At 43.3% G+C, this 25,480-nt stretch overlaps 1 protein-coding gene across 2 annotated transcripts in view; it reads right to left on the reverse strand.

Annotated features, from left to right (window-relative positions):
• The window catches only part of si:zfos-2326c3.2 (mitogen-activated protein kinase kinase kinase kinase 4), a 255,016-nt gene that overhangs the window by 36,525 nt on the left and 193,011 nt on the right, over positions 1-25,480 (reverse strand). For both annotated transcript variants that reach the window (XM_067997295.1, XM_067997294.1), the window contains 4 exons: positions 24,690-24,807; positions 24,428-24,580; positions 11,811-11,954; positions 2,364-2,498 (listed from right to left, as the gene is read on the reverse strand). In XM_067997295.1, coding sequence (XP_067853396.1) covers positions 2,364-2,498; positions 11,811-11,954; positions 24,428-24,580; positions 24,690-24,807 — 550 coding nt within the window. The remainder of the gene's footprint in view (positions 1-2,363; positions 2,499-11,810; positions 11,955-24,427; positions 24,581-24,689; positions 24,808-25,480) is intronic.

Genomic DNA, 25,480 nt, shown 5'->3' on the forward strand with positions numbered 1-25,480 from the left:
CAGCTGGGATGTTCCAGACCCAAACAGATAGATTTTTGTTAGGTAAGGGTATCAAGGAATATGGAGCTAAGGCGGGTAAATGGAGTTGAGGTGCAGATCAGCTATGATATAATTGAATGGCGGAGCAGGCTTAAGGGACTAAATGGCCTACTCCTGTTCCTAATTCCTAAGTCCCTAACTGGCTGCTCCTATGCTATTCACCAGTGGAAGATATCTCCTCACATGGCCCATCAATTTGCCAGAGCATAAAACAGTGGGCATCTATGGCGTCTCAGAATCCTTCCTTCCTGATGGCCTGTAACCGTTCTCCAAGCAAGTTCAAGCCATCCAAATCTGTAATTTGAACCCAAGACCCAAAAAACCTCTATAGCAGCAGTAGGAGCATTCAGGAGAGATGATCCTGTGTTCCATAACCGAGGACACCTCGGCAGTTAGCACTAGTGAAGCCATCTGCTCAAAGACAGACGGGAGGGCAGACCAGCTTTGCTTATTGGTATTACTCACGTGAGCGATGGATGTTCAGATGCTGGACTCCCCCGTATGACCTGGAACAGCTTTCCGATATGCTGTACAAGAGGGGCAAGTGACATCTCAAAATAGCCCTGGTGCTGCACCGGCCTCCATTAGAAAGCAGGGCCACTAAGGTCTGTATCCCCACATGACTGAAGAAGGGTGCTTTGCAATCTGGGCCTCCACCTGTACCAGGCATCCCTTTCTAACTCCCACCTGACCAGTGCTCTGTGAATTGCCTCGTGCTTCCTCCTCCCCAACACTGGCTGTTTCTCTCACGATGTGTTTGTGCCAGCTGCAAGTGGGAGTGATGAAGATTGGTGCTCTTCATGTCTGGCCAGAGAGTGACTGGGCTCTCCTTGCTCTGTGAAGATAGCCGATGGTACATTATGAGTAGATGAGCACACTTAACCATTTGGGCAATGTGCTGTAATTACACGCACTGTTACGTACTTGTGCGCAATTATTCTGTATGGACACAATGCAAATGGAAAACGATCTGAATGATATGGTACGTACCATGAGTTCTGCACTCTCCTCCAATTTCTGGAAGACCTCAGTTTCCCAGCTAACCGCAAACATATCTACAATAGCTTGTTTATAAGCAGTTGTCGGAAGATTCATCACCTCTTCCCAGCTGTGACCTCTCACAATATGCAAATTTAGTCTTTAAATATAAGAACAATGGGGATTGAGAAAGGCTGATTTGAGCCATGGAAAATCCTTCGTGCAATACAATGTCTTGCTCCTGGCATGCATAATATAAGTTCTAAAACCCTCCAACTTTCACTTGTAATACCTCACCTCTATTGTTGCGTTAGTATAGTGTTTCTTTTTTGCATATGTCTTTAACAACTATTACGATCCTTCATGTTCATATACACCCTATTCTGTGACTTCACGGTAATATTCATGCCTTACCTTTTGCTCATCTTAAAGTTGAGCAACTTTCTCTGGACCTCCAACGAAGCCCTCCGATTCACTGACATCATATTGACTATTTCAGTGACATACTGCCCTACATTTTGCTTTCTTTGAACACTTGGAGACTGTCCTCTCCCATCACAAATCTGCTCATGTTTCCCTATAAGATCACTCACAAGCACACACCAGGGCTTAGAATGTAAAATGGGCTTTTTAATTCAAATTATGTCGAGCAATTCTCCTCGAAAATTGCACACTTCAGCATCCATTAGCTGCTTGAGAAGTTTTAAAGGAGCATCATTAAAGCTACATCGTGACTGACTTCCCTTTTTTGTTACAGGTAATGAAATTCTATTCTCGGGAATCGCACTTTTTGAAAACTGAATGTTCTCATGATTTTGTGAGTTGGTCATAAGAAAGAAAAGAAAGACTTGCATTTATGTAGCGTCTTTCATGACCTCAGGACATCCCAAAGTGCTTTACCGGCGATTAAGTATTTTTGAAGTGTAATCACTGTTGTAATGTAGGAAACATGGCAGCCAATTTGCCATTAGCAAGGTCCCACTGACAGCAACGAGATAATGACCAGATAAACTGTTTTCCCAGAACCCAGTATCATAAAAGCCAGCTATTACTGCATACTGAGGTTAATACGGTGGAGCAGAATGTAAACCAGAGAGGATTAAAACATGGTGATGTTAATCTATGGTTGAGTCGAGTAAGTATTACAAAAGCAGACCTTGTTCCCTGAACCTATTTCCACTGGAGGTGGCCTCCAATGACTATAGAGTTCCATTTAGCATAATCGGTATTTCTGGATGTGGAACAGGTCAACATAAAATAAATATTTAAAACAGAAATAACAATAACCCTTTACAAAGACAGTCTAGACCAGTAAATGTTCCATCTTCAGAGAACACAACACATACCAACTTTGTAGTGAACGCAGCCTTCCAATTCTCCAACTGAGACCCATCCTTGCTTTTTTTCCACTTCAGGATCATTGCGCAAGATCTTGTTTCTAAGCCATGACAAGTAGTAGACTCTCAACTTGTTCTTTTTCCCTGTGGGACAGAACAATATAACAATGAATACTCGTGCATTGAGCCTCACCTGCGTCTTACAAAGGGAATAACACGACACCGGACAGTCCAAAATGGGGTTCACTGCTGAAACACTTTTGCCTGTGCATCACTGGGGAAACGTACGTGAAGGGAAGTGATTGGCCTAGAGGGATAGAATTGAAAAGCAGAGAAGTTATAATAAACGTGTATGGAACCTTGGTTAGACCACGCTTGGAGTACTGTGCACAGTTCTGGTCTCCATGTTATAAAATTTATATAGAGGCATTGGAGAAGGTGCAAAAAAGATTCAAAAGGATGGCACCATAACTGAGAGGATATAATTATCAGGAAAGACCGAACAAGTTGGGGCTCTTTTCTCTAGAAAAGAGAAGGCTGACCTGATAGAGGTCTTTAAGATAATGAAAGGGTTTGTTCGGGGAGATGTAGAGAAAATGTTTCCATTTGTGGAGAGTCCAAAACTAGAGGTCATAAATATAAGATAGTCATTAATAAATCCAATAGGGATTTCAGGAGAAACTTCTTTACCCAAAGAGTGGTAAGAATGTGGAATGCGCTACCACAAGGAATAGTTGAGGCGAATAGCATGGATGCATTTAAGGGGAAGCTGGATAAGCACACAAGGGAGAAACAAATAGAAGGGTATGTTGATAAGGTTAGATGAAGAGGGGTGGGAGCAGGCTCGTGTGGAGCATAAACACCGGCACAGACCAGTTGGGCCAAATGGCCTGTTTCTGTGCTATAGACTCGATGTAACTAGATGTACTACAGTGCTGTCACCAATGGTAGGCTACCTTCAATGACAAGGCAACCCTACTGAAGGTCTTCTAGAGGTGGTTTTCTACAGCATCGCCATGGGCAGATCTGGTGGGCTTCCCACTTGTGAATTCCAGCAATCAGGAAACCGGGTCTTCCATAGCCAGGAGTGAAGGTGATCAGAAAATTAAGTCACAAATCACAGCATTTACGCAACAGTGATAGCCCTGTTGAAACCACCCCCCAGCGTAAATGGAGCAGATATCTCAGTGCCAGAAAGTGAGGCTTCTGCTTGAGTCTGTCTGTTGGCCTTGAATCTATCTATTGACTTAACATAAATTACCGACTGTCCTATTGCATTTACACATGCCATGCAGTTAATCAACATATTTGTGTTGCAAAATGGCAATCAATCTTGAAATCTCAATATCAATGTCACTCAACCCTGCATTTTCACAGTGCCAGAAATACTAACCAAAAATACCCAACCAAAATTCAGTAGTCTTCACTGTCACAGTTAAAGAGATAATCCTGCCCTGTAATCACATACCCAAAAATTGTGACTTAGATTTTAGCCCAGGAAAATTGCATTTAAGGGGAAGCTGGATAAGTACATGAGAGAGAAAGGAATAGAAGACTATGTGATGGGGTTAGATGAAGTAGGGTGGGAGGAGGCTCATGTGGAGCATAAACACCAGCATGGACCAGTTGGGCTGAATTGCCTGTTTGTGTGCTGTAATTCTATGTAATTCAGTGCCGACCAATACCCAAGCATTTCACCCTCCTCTGCTCTTTGGTCCTCCAACTCTGACCTCCTCTGCATCACCTGTACCCCCACCCATTTCACCCTGGGTCACAGAGCCTTCAACCATATCAGCCGTAATCTGTGGGATGCCCTCTTCAATTCCTTTCTCCTTGTTACTCCTCTTGCCATTGAGTTTAAATTCTCAAACTGCCATGGTGGGATTTGAACTCACGTTCAGTGGATTATTAGTCCAGTCCTCTGGAGTACTAGTCCAGTAACATTACCATTACACAACCGTACCCGCTAATGAAGAGAAACAGAAGTGAAGAGTTGAACAGAGGACCAAAAGCAATGTCAAAGAGCTAAGATTTGAGGAGGTTTTTAAGCAATGTGAATGAGGTTACAAAATGCCAAAAACTGCAGATGCTGGAAATCAGAAACATCAAATTCTGGAAACACTCGGCAAGTCAGTTAGTATCTGTGCACAAGTTAGTGTTTCAGATGTGAAGGGTCCACACGGAACTATTAACTTGTTTATTCTCTCCATAGATGCTAACTAACCAAGTTTCCATTGAGTTTTTGATCACTAAATCCTCTGAAGCCGGTTCTTGTTTCGGTTAAAATGCAAGCCTAACAGAAATGCAATACTCATTCTGCACGGTGACTATCTATAGCTACACAGTAAGACTGATACCAGACTGGCTGGCAGCTGTAATACTTTATTAAGTGATGAATAGTAATCACCGTATGCTGGGTGGAAATTGGCATTTATAATGTCTGTGTTCTGTTTGATTATTCATCGTAAAATCTTGGTCTTTTGAAGCGCCTGAGCAGTGCTGTGTTGCTGGCCCTGTGGTTTGTAGCCCCACCAGCTGGTCAGAGCATAATAGCATGGATGCAATGGAAACCACAGCTCTTGTTACACAATGAATGCAAATGAGGTTGCACTAGAAAGTACAAAACACCAACACTCCCTGGACCATTCATTACATTCTCTGCCCTATTAATATTAGCTTTAAAAACCAGGAATTGTGGGCTTGATTTACAAATGTGCCGTTTATTCTGCGTCTCCTTGTTGTGATCTATGAAGGTGGTGAACACCTGCCATGCCAAAGCTGGTATAAGGAACGGTGCCAGACAGATGGGCAGCTGAGGCTCCGTGACCCTTTCAGATTAGCGTTCCACTTCTCTTTGGCGAGGAACCACCACCAGAATTTTACAGACACTCTGCAAACAATTTTTAAAGTATGGAGGGTGGGGGTGTGGGTGGTGGCGGTGCTGAGTGTTAGCAGGCGAGTTGGTGGCTGTGCTTCTCCATGTGGTGAGTTAAAACCTTTTGAGGGCCATTAGTTGGAGCAGGTAAGTGGAGGTGGAGTAAGTTCTCATAAAGGGGGAAGGAAAGACCAGGATCAGCCAAACTAGGCTCATTTCACACAGCTCTTACTGCTCATTTACACCGTGGCATTAGCAAGGGCCTGGGGAGCAGGTGATCAGGATATGGCCCTATGCAGGGGGGCATTACAAGATGGGAAGAAGGGGAACAAAAAGAAGTGAAGTCATTAAAATATGGATGACAGTAAATCATTAAAATAGCATACAAGGCAAAAAGTATCTTTTGTGGGGGAAACATCCCTTGTGAGAAAAAGAAGAAAAGGCTAAGGAAATATAAGGGTAGCAAAACAGCCAGTAAGAGCTATAAAAAGGAAGTATGAAAAGAAACTTACAAGGGATATCAAAATCAACACAAAAAAAATGTTACAATTATATTAGGAAAAAGGAGGTCAAGAGCAATGTGGGCCCTTTAAAAACTGATAATGGTGATATTGTAAATGAAAATATGGAAATGGCGGACATGTTAAATAATTACTTTGCATGAGTAGAGGAAAAGGATAGCATGCCGGACACCCCAAGGAAACTAATTTTGAATCAGGGACAGGGACTCACCATAATTAACATAAGCAAATCAACAGTAATGAAGAAAATAATGGCACTAAAGAGTGACAAATCCCCAGGACTAAATGGTTTCCATCCCAGGATTTTAAAGGAAGTAGGTGAGAACATTGCAGATGCCCTAACTATAATCATCTAACGTTCCCTCGAATTAGGAACCGTTCCTTTAGATTGGAAAATTGCACATATCACTCTGCTATTTAAGAAAAGTGAGAGAGGGAAAACAAGGAATTATAGACCAGTTAGCCTAATGTCTGTTGTCGGGAAATTACGAGAGTCTTTAATTAAGGATAGAATGACTGAACACCTTGAAAATTTTCAGCTGATCAGAGAGAGCCAGCATGGATTTGTAAAGGGTAGGTCATACCTGATGAACCTGATTGAATTTTTTGAAAAGGTGACTAAAGTAGTGGACAGGGGAACGTCTATGGATGTTGTTCATATGGACTTCCAGAAGGCATTCGATAAAGTCCCTCATAAGAGACTGTTAGCTAAAGTTGAAGCTCATGGAATTGAGGGCAAATTATTGACCTGGTTAGGAAATTGGCTGAGCAGCAGGAGACAGAGGGTAGGGATAATGGGCAGGTACTCAAATTGGCAGGATGTGACTAGTGGGGATCTGTGCCCACAGGGATCTGTGTTGGGGCCTCGACTATTCATGGTATTTATTTATTAATGACTTAGATGATGGGATTGAGAGCCACATATCCAAGTTTGCTGACGACACAAAGATATTGTAAGCAGTGTAGATGGAAGCATAAAATTACAGAGCGAAATTAATAGATTAAGTGAATGGGCAAAACTGTGGCAAATGGATTTCAATGTAAACAAGTGTGAGGTCATCCACTTTGGACCTAAAAAAGATAGATCAGAGTAATTTCTAAATAGTGAAAAGCTCGAAACAGTGGAAGTCCAAAGAGACTTAGCGGTCCAGGTACAAAGATCATTAAAATGTCAAGGATAGGTACAGAAAATAATCAATAAGGCTAATCAGACCATAAGAACATAAGAAATAGGAGCAGGAGTAGGCGATGTGACCTCTCGAACTTGCTCCACCATTGAATCAGAACATGGCTGATCTTCAACTCAAATCCACTTTCCTGCTCGATCCCCATGGAATGCTGGCCTTTTTATCTAGAGGACTAGAATACAAGGGGTGGAAGCTATGCTACAGCTATACACAGCCCTGGTTAGAACACACCTGGAGTACGGTGTTCAGTTATGGGCACCACACCTTAGGAAGGATATATTGGCCTTGGAGGGAGTGCAGTGTAGAGTAGATTTACTAAAATGATACCTGGACTCCAAGAGTTAAATTACAAGGAGAGATTATACAAACTAGGGTTGTATTCCCTGGAATTTAAAAGATTATGGGGTGATTTGATTGAAGTTTTCAAGATATTAAGGGGAACTGATAGGGTAGATAGAGAGAAACTATTTCCGCTGGTTAGGGACTCTAGGACTAGGGGACATAGCCTAAAAATTAGAGCCAGGACTTTCAGGAGTGAAGTTAGGAAACACTTTTACACGCAAAGGGTGGTAGAAGTTTGGAACTCTCTTGCGCAAATGGCAATTGATGCTAGCTCAATTGTTAATTTTAAATCTGAGATTGATAGATTTTTCTAACCAAAGGTATTAAGGGATATGGAGCTAAGGCGGGTACATGGAATTAGGCCACAGATCAGCCGTGATCTCACTGAATGGTGGAACTGGCTCGAGGGGCCTACTCCTGTACCTATAAGAAATAAAATAAACCAATCAGGAAAAATTAAACAGGCCAATGAAGACAATTGAAGGAAAAAAATGGCTAGACAAGTTCTACATGCGAAGCAGAAGGGAAGATGGGTAAACAGATGAGTTAATCAGTTAAGTAGGTGACCAGCAAACTGGTGTAACTATAATGATGAGACTTTCTTAGGTAACTACAACCATTTCCAGAATAAGAGGGACTGCATCAGAGCAGGAGCTATGAGACTAGTGCAGAACATCGAAGCAAGTATTGTGGATCATAAAAACTAGCAACGGGATAGTGGAGGTGAGCGGAATGGAAGGCAGGGGACAGGAAGAGAACTGGTAGCCAATCAAATTGATAAAAGGATGGATTTTATCCAACAGTTGAGTCGGAACTTGATAACACACAGAAAAATACTGGATCCAGTTTTTGGCAACATTTAAATGTTGACGGCATAAGTGCAAGATAAATCTTTGTTAAAGTACATAAACCTGAATCCTAGAACCATTTGTAGATAAATTCCTGAACTGGAGAAAGGTGTGCAGGTAGTAGAAAATTATGATGTAACAAGAGTACTGTAACAGAAACGTGATTACTCCAGTAGATGGAGACAAATACAACATAGAAAGGCAGTGCACGTTCAGGAAGAATAGAAGAGAAATGCAAGGGGACGGTGTTGTTGTATATATCAGAGACAGCTGGAAGGTAAAAGAAGTAGACCGTGAGGGCAGAAGTACCCAACACAAAGAAAACTAAAATAACAGTAGGGCTTTGCCACAGTCCACCAGCTCAGAATAAAAGGAAGGACACAATACTTTATGAAGAAATAAGGCGGAGATGTGAAAACAGGAAGGTTTTTTTAATGTGGGATTTCAACCAACCAATATAAAATAGGATTGCTCAAGTGGTTTAGAGTTAGAATTGGTAAATGTAATGCATGATTGCTTCATGATCCAGTGTGTCACAGAAGCCATGAGGAGCAGCGCTCAGCTCGACTTAGTAATGGTAAGTGACCCTGACAGCAGACAGAAAATGGAACTCGTGACACCCCTGGGTAGTTGCGATCACAACATGATTACGTTCCAGATGATTTCGGATTCAACGCTGCCGAGGACCAAACATTTTGAACAGGCCAACTACAGGGGCATGAGGAAAGAACTAAAACAGATGGAGGGAAATAATTTATTTATGCCTCAGTTGACAATGCATACCTAAAATCAACAAGAGATTCAAAAACATGACCCTAAATGGATCAAGATAATCCAAAGGGAAATAGGAAAGATAAATGAGCTTCACAAAGCCTGCAGAGAGTAAGGTGAGGAGGTTCATTGGGAACAATACAGGAAACTTCAAAGAGATATAAAAAGGGTGACCCGAGTGACAAAGAGGGAGCTGAAAATGAATATTGCTGCAAATGCTAACCACAATAGCAAGAAATTCTCCCAGCACCAAAACTGCAAGGAGACAGTCAAAGAGGATGCCAATGGGGATGCAATTGTGGATGAGCAGTCAACTAATATACTTAGTGATTACCTCCTTAAAGTATTAGTTGGAGAAGACAATAGCAATATGCTCTGTATTAATGCAAATAACTCATGAGGATTTACAGACTCTAATATCAACAAGACCAAGGTCGTAGATGGGCTTAAAGAACTCAAAACAAAGAAATTCCCGGGGATGAGTGATATGTATTCCAGGGCACGAAGACTAGGGAAGAAATGAGCGAAGTGCTGATGATCATTATGAAATAGTCATTGAAGACTGGGCTGGTGCCATCAGAATGGAAACAAGCCAACATCATATCCAGGAACAGAGCAAATATAATACAGGAAACTACAACCCCATCAGTCTTTCATCAATAACTGGGAAATTAATGGGATTAATTTTCAGCAGAAAACGCGAGGACTATCTGTGCGACAATCATCTGATAAATAACAGCCAACGTGGCTTCAGAACGGGAAGATGAGGTTTGGCCAACTTCCTTGATTTTTAAGAGGAAGTGGCATTCCAAGTGTACAGTGGAAAACCATACGATGTGATCTATTTAAGTTTCCTTGAATCTTTTGAAAAAGTCCCTTAAAAAAAGCTTTTATTGAAACTGAAAGCAGAGGGTGAAACCTGGATGTGGGTAAGAAATTGGCTAAAGGAAAGGAAGCAGCTGGTACTTGTTAGTGGAGTGATATCTGTGCGGGGGGAGGTACTGAGTGGAGTGATATCTGTGCGGGGGGAGGTACTGAGTGGAGTGATATCTGTGCGGGGGGAGGTACTGAGTGGAGTGATATCTGTGCGGGGGGAGGTACTGAGTGGAGTGATATCTGTGCGGGGGGAGGTACTGAGTGGAGTGATATCTGTGCGGGGGGAGGTACTGAGTGGAGTGATATCTGTGCGGGGGGAGGTACTGAGTGGAGTGATATCTGTGCGGGGGGAGGTACTGAGTGGAGTGATATCTGTGCGGGGGGAGGTACTGAGTGGAGTGATATCTGTGCGGGGGGAGGTACTGAGTGGAGTGATATCTGTGCGGGGGGAGGTACTGAGTGGAGTGATATCTGTGTGGGGGGAGGTACTGAGTGGAGTGATATCTGTGCGGGGGGAGGTACTGAGTGGAGTGATATCTGTGCGGGGGGAGGTACTGAGTGGAGTGATATCTGTGCGGGGGGAGGTACTGAGTGGAGTGATATCTGTGCGGGGGGAGGTACTGAGTGGAGTGATATCTGTGCTGGTGCCCCTATTGTTCCTAATTTACATTAACATTTTAGATTCAGAAACCCAGTAGAAAGTGGCCACATTTACAGATAATACTAAATTATGGGAGTGAGGGGGTATTAGTGAGTCACATTAAGAAGCTAAGGACCTAAAATAAAAGTTAAGTTAGACATGTTAATGGATAGAACAGTGGCAAATGAAATTCAACACAGACTAGTGCAAGGTAATACATAATGGGGGGAAAAATGAGTGTCACAAGTGTACTGTGGATGGTGTGGAAATAGATAAAGGTGAAGTGGAAGGGGATAGGGGGCATAATCTTAGAATAAGGGGCTGCTCTTTCAAAACTGAGATGAGGAGAAACTTCTTCACTCAGAGGGTGGTCGGTCTGTGGAATTTGCTGCCCCAGGAAGCTGTGGAAGCTACATCATTAGATAAATTTAAAACAGAAATAGACAGTTTCCTAGAAGTAAAGGGAATTAGGGGTTATGGGGAGCGGGCAGGAAATTGGACATGAAGCTGAGTTCGGATCGGTCAATGCCCTGTGGGTGGCGGAGAGGGCCCAGGGGCTATGTGGCCGGGTCCTGCTCCGACTTCTTGTGTTCTTTAGATTTGTGGTTGGGATCAGATCAGCCATGATCTTATTGAATGGCGGAGCAGGCTCGAGGGGCCGATTGGCCTACTCCTGCTCCAATTTCTTATGTTCTTATGTTCTTATAGTAGATTTGACACTTAACATGTCAAATCATTGTAGAGCAGGAATGTACAAAGCAAATAAAATGCATAATTATGGTGCTGGCTCAGTTGAGTAGAAGTCAAGAGATGTCACGCTAAAACTGGTTAAATCTCACCTTGAATACTGTTTTCAGTTTTGGTCACCACAACATAAAGGAAATGTTCTAACCATGGAGGGGGGTGCAGAGAAGAGTAACAAGGGTGATTCCCCTGGAGTCGTCGGACTGAGTTAGAAGAAAAGACTGGAGAAATTGGGGTTCTTTAGCCTTGGAAGGAGTGATGTTATAGAAGTATGCATGGTACTAAACGGTATAGATGAGGACGATCTGGAGCAACGCTTCAAGGTGAGCCAAGCCACCAGAACAAGAGGCCACAGGTGAAAGGACAATTTAGGACAGATGTTAGGAAGGACTTTGTCGTGTAAAGACTGATCAAGATTTGGAATAATTATGTTTAGCTGCTGTTGAATTAACGCTACTGCAGTCCTTCAAGAGCAAGGTGACCTGTGCTGAACTATGGCCATTACAGTCTGCAGAGCATGCTTTATATGGTGGTATATAGAAAAACACAAACACGATGAGCAGAACCAGTCCACACATTTAATCAACAGCATTGACTGATCTGTTTGAATACTATTAGTAAAACAATAACCGAACTTGAAAATATTTCCAACCTGATATGGTGATGAGTACATTCAGTCCTTCCAATACATCCATTTGTTGGAAGCGCCTTCGAGTGATCAAGGAATAAACCTTGCCTTGTCCACTCCTGTCCAAAAGCCAGAGCCCATTCTCTGTGCCCACCAGCAGATTAACACCTGAAGAGATCAAAAGAAGCTTAAGGGAACAAGTAATAACTGCAGTATTTTGCTTTATGAATTTATACAATAAGACTTGTAGCACATCTGCGCCATTAAACTGCTTATACAGAAAGTGATTACCAATTCAATTACCCAGTGGAACAAAATAACCTTCCATTTTCCTTGCTTGGCTGTAAATCAGAAAGAACTTGCATTTATATTCCATCATATGATGCCCTTGGGATATCCCAAAGCTCTTCATATTCATCACATGGCTTTGAAGTGATGTTCTAAAGGCGTGTGTGGCAGCCAATTTGTACACATCAAGATCCCACAAACAGCAAATGAAATAAATGACCAGTTTTGGTGTTGTTGGTTGAGGGGGGAATATTGACCAAGATATGAGAACTCCCTACTCTTCTTCAAACAGCATAGAAACATAGAAACATGGAAAATAGGAGCAAGAGTAGGCCATTCGGCCCTTCGGGCCTGCTTCGCCATTCAAAATGGTAATGGCTGATCGTCTAACTCAGTACCCTGTTCCCGCTTTTTCCCCATATCCTTGATCCCTTGAGCATTAAGAAATATATCTATCTCCTTCTTGAATACATCTATTGACTTGGCCTCCACAGCCTTCTGTGGTAGAGAATTCCACAGGTTCACCACTCTCTGAGTGAAGACATTTCTCCTCATCTCGGTTCTAAATGGCACACCCCGTTATCCTGAGACTGTGACCCCTGGTCCTGGACTCCCCAGCCATCAGGAACTGAGGTCATGTTTTTACTATCTTTCTGGGAGTATTGGAGAGCACGCATCGATTTTAATGGAGGGATAATCCTGGATATCCTGTTGACCTCTAACCTCCATTTCTGACGTATGCTTCCAGCATGGAGCACGAATTTGTAAAATTTACCCAGTGAAGTTTATTTTCAGTCCTCTGTCTCTGACCAATGGACACATACAACCCCCTCAAGGCTGTGCACCTTTCTTTTTCCGTTTGCTCTCGTTTTTGAATGGGATTGTTTTAAGCACAAAATAAAATCCACTCAGCATCTATTTCCTTTCCTTCCTTTCAATTCTCACATGATTAGTGAAACAGCTGGTACAAGCTGGTAAGAGCTGCTTCAGGCGAGGTGCGTCTGTGCGCAAATCCAAGAGTTTGGTACGAGTATGGGTCTCTCATCGGTTTAGAAACTGCCTGAGTTTTGCGCTCACACTTTGGGATGTTGTTTGAACCCTTGGAACTTGTTACAGCCTCAATCCACATTTGATCGTATGTGAAATAATTGTTACTGAATTGCATAGTCACTTAAACCCATGGTTTTAACACTGAGTAAGGCAAGGATGTCTAGCCTGTGACTTTAAGGCCACATAAAGCCCCCAAAACCATGGAGCCCAGGATTCGCAGTCCTATTTGTTAAAATATTTCTTACTGGTTGGTTTGTACTGTATGAATTTAATGGGTCTTGAGATTTGGAAAGGACTGTTTTTAATGCTGTTGGTGGGTAAATCTAAATTCAGAACACCAAGATCTGGATCTGTCAGTATCAGTTATATAAAATTAGCAGGAACATGGATTGAAATTTCATATACATATTTATTTAGAGACTCTGTGATAGGAACATAGGTACCCATGCAGCCCACGAAGACAAAAACTTAGACAGCCCTGGTGTGAGATTATTTGTGATGACATTGATGTATTTAATATATATATAAAAACACCATGTTATTTCCAAATCCAAATTTATGAGGGGGTTGAGATAAAGTAAATCGCGAAAATTTATTTCCACTAATCAGTCACTACACAGAATTACATAGAATTTACAGAACAGAAACAGGCCACTCAGCCCAACTAGTCCATGCCAGTGTTAATGCTCCACACGAACCACCTCCCACCCTACTTCATCTCACCCTATCAGTACATTCTTCGGTTCCTTTCTCCCTTGTGCACTTATCTAGCTTCCCTTTAAATGCATCTATGCTATTCGCCTCAAGTATTCCTTGTGATAGCGAGTTCCACATTCTAACCAATCTCTGAGTAAAGAAGTTTCTCCTCAAATTCCCTATTGGATTTATTAGTGACTATGTTATATTTATGGCCCCTAGCTTTGGTCTCCCCCACAAGTGGAAACATCTTCTCTACTATCAAACTTTTTCATAATTTTGAAGACTTCTATCTGGTCACCCCTCAGCCTTCTTTTTCCAGAGAAAAGAACCCCAGCCTGTTCATTTTTCCCCGATAGATGGCATAAATCTAACATCCTCACCAAAAGAACAAAGGGAAATGATATTTTTGATGTAGAGCGTTGTCTGGACAGGGAATGTCTGACCAGAAATCGTGGCAGAAGCAGAAGCCAAAGTAGCTTTTGAAGAAAATGGAGAATTGATTTGAAGAAAAGAATTTAAAAGGGTATGGGGAAAGGATGGGGAAAATGGGATGAAATGTATCTCTCTTTCACAGATTTGGCATAGACACGATGAGTCGAATGGCTCCCTTCTGTGCTGTGAAATTCTATGATTTTACAAGCAGCTGGATAAGGAGCATCTCTGAAAGTCTGCAGCTATAGACAGCCTTGACTAGATATGTTGCCGGAGCAATTCTGGCTTTGAAGACTTCTGTTTGTCCTTACTGTCACAGTGGGGATCTCAGAGAACATAGAAAGCACCAGATCGGCTGCAAAAACAATAAGGCCTAGATAATTACATTTACATAATTACGTATTCACAAAGCATTTTCGAAATGCATGACCTCCAGGCGATACCCGAATGATGCAATGGTTCTTCTGGAGTTGATTCAACTACATTTATTCTGCTGTGCAACTGAAATTAAACTCTTAAGTTGCGAGGGTGAGTGGCCTTTACAACAACAAATTGCATTTATATAATGCCTTTAACGCAGTAAAATGTCCCAAGGTGCTTCACAGGAGCATAATCAAACAAAAATTGACACCGAGCCAAAGAAGCAGACATTAGGTCAAAGAGGTAGGTTTTAAGCAGCATCTTAAAGGGGGAGAGAGAGGTGAAGCGGTGAAGGGGTTTGGGGAGGGAATTCCAGAGCTTAGGGCCTAGACGGCTGAAGGCACGGCCGCCAATGGAGGGGCGAAGGAAGTGGGGGATGCACAAGAGGCCAGAGATGGAGGAGAGCAGAGATCTCTGAGGTTTGTAGGGTTGGAGGAAGTTACAGAAATAGGGAGGGGCGAGGCCATGGAGGGATTTGAAAACAAGGATGACGGTGCCGGACCGGGAGCCAATATCGGCCAGCGAGCACAGGGGTGATGGGTGAACGGGACTTGATGTGAGTTAGGATACGGGCAGCAGACTCAAGATCCGTGAATGGGCACATCTTGGATCTCCACCGATGACCCTGGAGACTTTCCGGAGTCAGGAGGATAAGGTTCCCTCATTTTCCTTCCAATGGCGAGCACCCACCATGGCAAATAAAAAGACTTGCATTTATACAGCGCCTTTCATGACCTCAGGATGTCACAAAATGCTTTACAGCCAATTAAGTACTTTTGAAATGTAGTCGCTGTTGTAAGGCGGGAAACGCGGCAGATAATTTGCGCACAGCAAGATCCCACAAACAGCAACGCGATAACGACCAGATAATCTGTTTTAGTGATGTTGGTTGAGGGATAAATATTTGCCAGGACACCGGGAAGAACTCCCCTGCTCTTCTTCGAAATAGTGCCATGGGATCTTTTAAGTCCACCTGAGAGGGCAGACGGGGCCTCGGTTTAACGTCTCATCCATAAGATGGCATCTCCGACAGTGCAACACTCCCTCAGTACTCCCTCAATTATGTGCTCAAGTCTCTGGAGTGAGACTTGAACCCACGACCTCCTGACTCAAAGGCCCACTGAGAGAGTCTGGTGGAGGTGGCTGGGCCAGGGGGAGAAGTCAGGTTTCTTCCAAGAAGCAACTTTACCGCGTAAGTGGGTTGCAATGAAAAATGTTGCTCCTTCTCGTTGGTCAAGGCTTTGAGCCCGGGTGTGCCCCGCAGTTACCTGAAGTGTACCCCTGCCGACCGTACACTGATTCCTACTGAAGGCTCGGGTTGTGAGAACTCAGATGTTCAGAGTGCCCGATCCCCTGTCGTCCATTTGCAACAGTGGCCATTTTTGGGGTGGGCAGAGGCTGTCCCCCAAACAGACCATCCTGGATACTTCAGCGCGATGCCAAGACCCCACTGCATTTTTAAAAATTTGTTCATGGGATGTGGGCGTCGCTGGCAAGGCCAGCATTTATTGCCCAACCCTAATTGCCCTTGAGAAGGTGGTGGTGAGCCGCCTTCTTGAATCTCTGCAGTCCGTCTGGTGAAGGTTCTCCCACAGTGCTGTTAGGTAGGGAGTTCCAGGATTTTGACCCAGCGACGATGCAGGAACGGCGATATATTTCCAAGTCAGGATGGTGTGTGACTTGGAGGGGAACGTGCAGGTGGTGTTGTTCCCATGTGCCTGCTGCCCTTGTCCTTCTAGGTAGTAGAGGTCATGGGTTTGGGAGGTGCTGTCGAAGAAGCCTTGGCGAGTTGCTGCAGTGCATCCTGTGGATGGTACACACTGCAGCCACGGTGCACCGATGGTGAAGGGAGTGAATGTTTAGGCTGGTGGATGGGGTGCCAATCAAGCGGTCTGCTTTGTCCTGGATGGTGTCGAGCTTCTTGAGTGTTGTTGGAGCTGCACTCATCCAGGCAAGTGGAAAGTATTCCATCACACTCCTGACTTGTGCCTTGTAGATGGTGGAAAGGCTTTGGGGAGTCAGGAGGTGAGTCACTCGCCGCAGAATACCCAGCCTCTGACCTGCTCTTGTAGCCACAGTATTTATGTGGCTGATCCAGTTAAGTTTCTGGTCAATGGTGACCCCCAGGATGTTGATGGTGGGGGATTTGGCGATGGTAATGCCGTTGAATGTCAAGGGGAGGTGCTCAGACTCTCTCTTGTTGGAGATGGTCATTGCCTGTCACTTGTCTGGAGCGAATGTTACTTGCCACTTATCAGCCCAAGCTTGGATATTGTCCTGCGTGTGCTCCCTACCTAGTTTTTTGAACCCTTGCCAAAGTTATGGCGGGAGTGTTCGGGGACAGATTCTTCACAAGATCTAGAGCACAGCTTCAGTGTTTCCTCCTGATAAAACCTACACCCGATTTACCTCAGAACCAGCATCTCCTATCTAAGCGGACTTCAGCTAAAAGCTGAATTTGAAAGCTGGGAATATATAAAATTGCACCATATAAAATAAAACTGCCAAGAAGGCCACAGTTGTTAGAATAAGATCAGTGAGGCTGCACTCCTGTTGTGAAGTGCTGGAAGGTCACTCAACGATAAAGGCCAGTTCTGCAGCCTTGTTAAATTTACCCTGACGTTTATTAATAGTTGCTAGCAAACAAAACAATACAGGTTAGAAAAAGCTAATTGCTCACCCAGCCAATACCCCATTCGAGATGCACGTCAGACAAGCAAATTCTAGGTGTTACCTCAGAGGGGAGGGGGGGAAAATTGGAGGACAAGTTAACCCATCAGCGCACAATGGAAAATTACGGGCAACATTCCGGTGATTGTCTGAATATGCGGTGCCATCAGGTGAGGTTTCCCATTGTTGGCGCTGCTGGAAAATTAACCACAAGGGCCTGGAGTTTATTCCGTGGGTGCAACCCAGAAATTAGACCCAAATACGTGCCCGCAACAGCGCTCATTTTGCCAATGTCAAGTTACGCCCAAATATCCTGCCGATCTTACTAGAATATGCCCAAACTTAAAATAGGTGTAAATCAGCGTAAACAATCAGGGCCTAAGGAAAATGCGGAACTCACACCAGTATATTTCTTCTTTAAGTATGAAAGTTTTAACTCATTGCAACATCATTCACAGCATGTTTAAGAACCTGCAATCGGGGAAGCTTATCAATTTTTAATGTGACTTATATTTAAGCCATAAAAATCCATTCAAAGAAACAGAAAATACAGAAAATAAAGTCTCAGTGGCAATAAGTTAAAATAAAAACGCTCAAAAAATTGCAATTAAAAGGCCAGAAAAATGGTTGTTTCCTGCTGTGCCTGAAAACCTGTCTTAATGTTGAAAGACCCTCGAACAAGCACAATTGGAGGATACTCACATTGAGAATTGGGGACCTGGCCAGATTTGTGGGTGGAGATTCGTTCGGATGGAAGGTTTGATGGACGGACGTAAAAGATCGAGGAGACTTGGGCTTATTCTAGTTACATAGAATGTACAGCACAGAAACAGGCCATTCGGCCCAACAGGTTTATGCCAGTGTTTATGCTCCACACGAGTCTCCTCCCTCATCTAATCCCATCAGAGTTACAATTGTAACTCACTTATGCCCAAAATTCCACGATCTTTTACGCCTCAGATTACGGGTGTGTCTGGGCACGAATGCGGAGGAAAATCCCAGCCACCGTGTTACCGTTAACATATTTACAATATTGTGACGATACTGCGTCCGGCGGATTGGATAACACTCTTTGGCTTTTTGAAGTCCCTGCTATTGAAAAGCACCATTGTGCAATTTTCAACAAAGGCCGCCCTTTTAAAAGACGGGTGTAGGTAACTGCACAACGCTGATGTGAAAATATAGATAGAGGTATTACATATCAATTGTAGTCTTTTCTTTTAATTGTCATTTAGAGAGAACACTTTGCAAACCTGAATAATAATGCTTGTACAATGTAAATATTGTATTACATAAAGTGTCAGCCTTGGCTCAGTGGTAGCACTCTTGCCTCTGAGTCAGAAGTTTGTGGGTTTAAGTTCCATTCCAGAGACTTGAGCACATACTCTAGGTTGACACTCCCAGTGCAGTACTGAGGGAGTGCTGCACTGTCGGAGGTGTCATCTTTCGAATGAGACATTAAACTAAGGCCCCGTCTGCCCGCTCAGGTGGATGTAAAAGATCCCATGGCACTATTTCGAAGAAGAGCAGGGGAGTCCTCCCTGGTGTCCTGCCCAATACTTATGCCTCAACCAACAGCACTAAAATGAATTATCTGGTCATTACCAGTATAAGGGTTAAGGACATCTCCTCGTGGCTGGAGAAGAACTTGAAGCAGGAAGGGGAGGATCCAGTTGTTGTGGTCCGCGTAGGAACCAACGACATCGGTAGAACTAGGCTGAGGGAATTTGAGGAGCTAGGGTCCAAATGAAAAAGCAGAACCTCAAAAGGTAATAATCTTTGGATTACCACCTGAGCCAAGGGCAAATTGGCATAGGGACAAACAGATTAGAGGGTTCAATGGGTGGCTGAAAGAGGGGTTTCAATTCCAGGGGCACTGGCACCTGTACTCTGGAAAGAGGGAGCTGTTCCATTGGGATGGGGTCCATTTAAACTGGGCTGGGACCAGTGTTCTGGCGAATCAAATAACTTAGGGTGGTAGATAGGGCTTTAAACTAATAAGGTTGGTTGGGGGGGGGGTTCAGTTAAGTTTAAATTTATGAGTCTAAAGAGAAAAGTCAGAGTAGAGCAGAGTACCGATTTGGATAAAAACAAGTAGTGTCTGTCAGGAAGGGACAGAAAATTTAACAAAGTGACCTAAGTGACTAAGTCATTAGTGACTAAGGTCACATCAGGGAAAAATAGTAAAAAGTTAAAATTAATGGCGCTATAACTGAATGCACGAAGCATTCGGAACAAGATAAGAACATAAAAAATTAAGAAATAGAAGCAGGAGTAGGCCATACGGCCCCTCGAGCCTGCTTTGCCATTCAATAAGATCATGGCTGATCTTCGACCTCAACTCCAATTTCCTGCCCGATCTCCATATCCCTTGATTCCCTTAGTGTCTAAAAATCTAAAAATATACTCATGATGTGGAGATGCCGGTGATGGACTGGGATTGACAAATGTAAGGAATCTTACAACACCAGGTTATAGTCCAACAGTTTTATTTGAAAATCACAAGCTTTCGGAGGCTTTCTCCTTCGTCAGGTGAAGTGTGACACTTCACCTGACGAAGGAGAAAGCCTCCGAAAGCTTGTGATTTTCAAATAAAACTGCTGGACTATAACCTGGTGTTGTAAGATTCCTTACATTTGAATATACTCAACGACTGAGCATCCACAGCCCTCTGGGGTAGAGAATTCCAAAGATTCACAACCCTCTGAGTGAAGAAATTCCTCCTCACTCAGTCCTAAATGGCCGACCTTTTATCTTGAGACTATGACCCATAGTTCTAGACTCTCCAGCCAGGGGAAACAGCCTCTCAGCATCTACCCTGTCAAGCCCTCTAAGAATTTTATGCGTTTCAATGAAATCATCTCTCATTCTTCTAAACTCCAGAGAATATAGGCCCATTTTACTCGATCTCTCCTCATAGGACAACCCTCTCATTCCAGGAATCAATCCAATGAACCTGCGTTGCACTGCCTCGAAGGCAAGTATATCCTCCCTTAGGTAAGGAGACAAAACTGTACACAGTACTTCAGGTGTGGTCTCACCAGAACCCTATATAATTGCAGCAAGACTTCCTTACTCTTATACTCCAACCCCCCTTGCAATAAACCCGCAATATAGATGAATTAATGGGACAAATAGACATAAATGGGTTTGATCTAGTTACTGAGAAGTGGTTGCAGGGAGACCAAGGTTGGGAACTAAATATTCCAGGGTACTTGACTTTTAGAAAAGGTAGGCAAAATGGAAAAGGAGGTTGGGGGGTGGCTGGGGAGGTAGCCTTGATAATAAAGGATGAGATAAAGACTGTAGTGAGAAAGGATCTTAGCTCAGAAAGTCAGGATGTAGAATCAGGATGGGTGGAGATAAGAAATAACAGGGGACAGAAAACACTGGTGGGAGTAGTTTATAGGCCCCCTAACAGTAGTTATAGTATTGGGCAGAGTATAAATCAGGAAATTAGAGGAGCATGTAACAAGGGTAATGCAATAATCGTCGGAGACTTTAATCTTCATATAGACTGGGCAAACCAAATTAGCAAGAATAGTTTGGAGGACGAGTTCATGGAATGCATTCGAGAAAATTTCCAAAACAATATGTTGAGGAACCAACTAGGGAACAGACTATTTTATATCCACTACTGTGTAATGAGACAGGGTTAATTAGTAATTTCATAGTAAGAAATTCTTTGGGGTAGAGTGATCATAATATGATAGAATTTCATATTGAGTTTGAGAGTGATGTAGTTAAGTCCAAAACTAGAGTCCTAAATTTAAACAAAGACAATTACGTAGGTACGAGGGGTGAGTTGGCTAAGGTAGATTGGGAAATTAGATTAAAAGATATGATGGTAGATAAGCAATGGCAAACATTTAAAGAAATAATTTGTAATTCTCAACGAATATACATTCCATTGAGGAATAAAAACTCCACGGGGAGAAGTGGTCCAACCATGGCTAACTAGAGAAGTTAAGGATAGTATTAGATTAAAAGAAGAGGTTTACAATGTTGCCAAAAAGAATAGTAAGCCTGAAGATTGGGAGAGTTTTAGAAATCAGCAAAGGAAGACCAAGAAATTGATAAAAAGGGAGAAAATAGAACATGAGAGTAAACTAACGAGAAATATAAAAACAGATTGTAAGAGCTTCTACAAATATCTAAAAAGGAAGAGATTAGAGAAAGTTAACGTAGGTCCCTTAGAGGATGAGGCAGGAGAAATTATAATGGGGAATAAGGAAATGGCAGTGACGTTAAACAAATATTTATTATCTGTCTTCTAAGTAGAAGAAACGAAAAGGTACCGAAATAATGGAGATCCAAGGGTCTAATGAGAGTGAGGAACTTAAAGTAATTAAGATTAGTAAAGAAAAAGTATTGAGAAATGAATGGGACTAAAAGTCAACAAATCCCCTGGACCTGATGGCCTACGTCCGAGGATTTTAAAAGAGGTGGCTGCAGAGATAGTGGATGCATTGGTTTTGATCTTCCAGAATTCCCTAGATTCTAGAAAGGTCCCCGTGGATTGGAAGGTAGCAAATGTAAGCCCGCTATTCAAGAAAGGAGCGAGAGAGAAAACAGGGAACTATAGGCCAGTTAGCCTGACATCAGTAATAGGGCAAATGCTAGAATCTATTATTAGGAACATGGTAACAGGGCACTTAGAAAATCATAATATGATTAGGCAGAGTCAACATGGTTTTATGAAAGGGAAATCAAGTTTGACAAATTTATTGGAGTTTTTTGAGAGTGTAACTAGCAGACTAGATCGGAGGAACCAGTGGATGTAGTATATTTGGATTTTCAAAAGGCATTCGATAAGGTGCCACACAAAAGGTTGTTACACAAGATTAGAGCTCATGGGATTGGGGGTAATATATTAGCATAGATTGAGGATTGGTTGACGGACAGAAAACAGTAGGAATAAACGGGTCATTTTCAGGTTGGCAGACTGTAACTAGTGGGGTGCCGCAAGGATCAGTGCTTGGGCTCAGCTATTTACAATCTAAATTAATGATTTAGATGAAGGGATCAAGTGTAAGGTATCCAAGTTTGCTGACGATACAAAGCTAGCTGGGAAAATAAGCTGTGAGGAGGATACAAAGAGGCTGCAAAGGGATATAGACAGGTTAAGTGAGTGGGTGAGAAGGTGGCAGATGGAATACAATGTGGGGAAATGTGAAATTATCCACTTTGGTAGGAAGAATAGAAAAGCAGAATATTTTTTAAAAGGTGAGAGACTAGCAAATGTTGGCATTCAGAGGGATTTGGTGCCTTGTGTATGAATCACAAAAAGTTAACATGCAGGTACAGCAAGCAATTAGGAAAGCAAATTGTATGTTGGCTTTTATTGCAAGGGGGTTGGCGTTTAAGAGTAAGGAAATCTTGCTGCAATTAAATAGGGCTTTGATGAGACCACCCCTGGAGTACTGTGTACAGTTTTGGTCTCCTTACCTAAGGAAGGATATACTCGTCTTAGTGGGGGTGCAATGAAGGTTCACTAGATTGATTTCTGGGATGAGAGGGTTGTCCTATGAGGAGAGATTGAATAGAATGGGCCTATATTCTCTGGAGTTTAGAAGAATGAGAGGTGATCTCATTGAAATGTATAAAATTCTTAGAGGGCTTGACAGGATAGATGCTGAGGGGCCGTTTTGCTGGCGGGAGAGTCTAGAACTAAGGATCATAGTCTCAGGATAAGGGGTCGGCCATTTAGGACTGAGATGAGGAAATATTTCTTCACTCAGAGGGTTGTGAATCTTTGGAATTCTCGTCCCCTGAGGACTGTGGATGCTGAGTAGTTGAGTATATTCAAAACTGAGATTGAAAGGTTTTTGGACACTAAGGGAATCAAGGGATATGGGGATAGGGTGGAAAAGTGGAGTTGAGGTCGAAGATCAGCCATGATCTTATTGAATAGCCGAGCAGGCTCGAGGGGCCGTATGGCCTACTCCTGCTCCTATTTCTTATGTTCTTATTATCACATTGCTGTTTGTGGGATCTGCTGGGCGCAAATTGTCTGCCATGTTTCCTATATTACAACAGTGACTACACTTCAAAGGTACTTCATTGGCTATATAGTGCTTTGGGGCATCCTGGTGTCATAAAAGGCACTATATAAATGCAAGTTCTTTGTTCATTCTTACCTAACAAAAGTCTATCTATCTCAGTCTTGAAAGCTCCAATTGACCCAACATCCACAGCCTTTTGGGCGAGAGAGTTCTCTATTTCCTACTCTGTGTTAAAAAAAAAAGTACTTCCTCATTTCGCTCCAAAGTCTCTCTTTCTTTTTTCATACTATAAATTGTACAGAAAAAGATCATCGTTTAATTTATGCAGAGCACAGCCAAGTCAATGTTTCTTTGAAGCTCTGACACCCCAGAGAGGAAGAGAACTACTGTCGTTCTGGTGCTGGCTCCTGTACAATGGGGCCAGTACATCTGTTGCTCTAACGTCATGACGCCGGCACTTGCACATGAGCAAAACTGTCGAGGCCAGTCTGTACATGCGTGAAGTTCCTTGGAGATGCTCCCACTTCCGCTGGTGTTAGCTTGTCCAGACGTAAACGTCGGCAGAGCGGTTCTGAGGAATTTCCTGGCCCAAGCAGCTCCGACGGGAAGATCAGGTGCATCATCTACTAGTAAATGTGGGAGAGCTGCACTGCCAGGGCGAGCTCTCCAAAACCAGGCAGAGGTATCAAAGCAGGTGATAGAGCAAGGGGAGTTCTCCCCGGTGTCCTGCCCAATATTTATCCCTCAACCAGCATCACTAAAAACATATTATCTGGTCATTATCACATTGCTGTTTGTGAGATCTTGCTGTGTGCAAATTGGCTGCCGCATTTCCTACATTACAACAGTGCTTCATTGGCTGTAAAGCACTTTGGAACTTCCTGAGGTCGTGAAAGGCGTCCTATAAATACAAGATCTATCTATCTATCTATCTTTCTCCCTTTCTTTTAACTCTTTACCTATTTATCGGAAAGGAAATAAACCTATTCCAATCACCTTCATCAGCAGTAAATTACGGCATCGATTATGTACAGAATGATTTGTCCCTTGTTAAGAAAATTCTCAGCAATATCTTACCCCATAAAGCAGCACAAAGTATCTCGGCATTAAATTTCTTCTTGTACTTGCGGATTTCTGGTGTATCGCTCTGTGGCCGTATATTTGTCGGATTGACATTTACAACCGATCCCTTCCTTGCATTGTCTCGCCGAAGAGGCTCGGATTTACTGCCTGTTGAACAGGGAAACATGAGACAGAACATGGGAATAAAGGTTTATTCATTCAGATCCAGTCACGACCGACACACTGAGATACTCATTTCTGAACTGCTCGCACATACCAGGTGCTCCTGGAGGAGTGGAAGGGGAGATCTGTAGGAGCCGGGGGTCGATGAATGGCGTGAAGGAAGAAGAAGACGAGGAACTACATTTCGGTTGTGGACTTTCAGCTGATTCACTCTGAAAATAAGAGCAAGTAAAGCTTGAAACACGTTCTTTCAAAGGAACTGAATTGTTCTGATCCTGGTACCCCTCCCCCAACCAATCAGTGTTTTCAGCATACAACAGCTTGCATTTATATAGCGCCTTTAACATAGTAAAACGTCCCAAGCGATTATCAAATAAAATTTGACACCGAGCCACATAAGGAGATATCTGGCAGGTGACCAAAAGCTTGGTCAAAGAGGTAGGTTTTAAGGAACATCTTAAAGGAGGAGAGACAGGTAGCGAGGCAGGGAGGTTTAGGGAGGGAGCTTAGGACCTAGGCTCAGCCGCCAATGGTGGAGCGATGAAAATCGGGGCTGCGCAAGAGGCCAGAACTGGAGGAGCGCAGAGATCTCGGAGGGTTGTAGGTCTGGGGGAGATTTGGTGAGTGAGGGGATTCGGTGCAGTAAGGGGTGAGGTGCATTTGTTTAGACAGCAGAGAGAAGCGTACCGAGAGCGGAGAGGGGCGCACCGAGAGCGGAGAGGGGCGTACCGAGAGCGGAGAGGGGCGCACCGAGAGCGGGGGGCAGCGTACCGAGAGCGGAGAGGGGCGCACCGAGAGTGGAGAGGGGCGCACCGAGAGTGGAGAGGGGCGTACCGAGAGCGGAGAGGGGCGACCGAGAGCGGAGAGGGGCGACCGAGAGCGGAG

Source organism: Heptranchias perlo, chromosome 15, assembly GCF_035084215.1.
Source record: "Heptranchias perlo isolate sHepPer1 chromosome 15, sHepPer1.hap1, whole genome shotgun sequence".
Classification (NCBI taxonomy): domain Eukaryota; kingdom Metazoa; phylum Chordata; class Chondrichthyes; order Hexanchiformes; family Hexanchidae; genus Heptranchias; species Heptranchias perlo.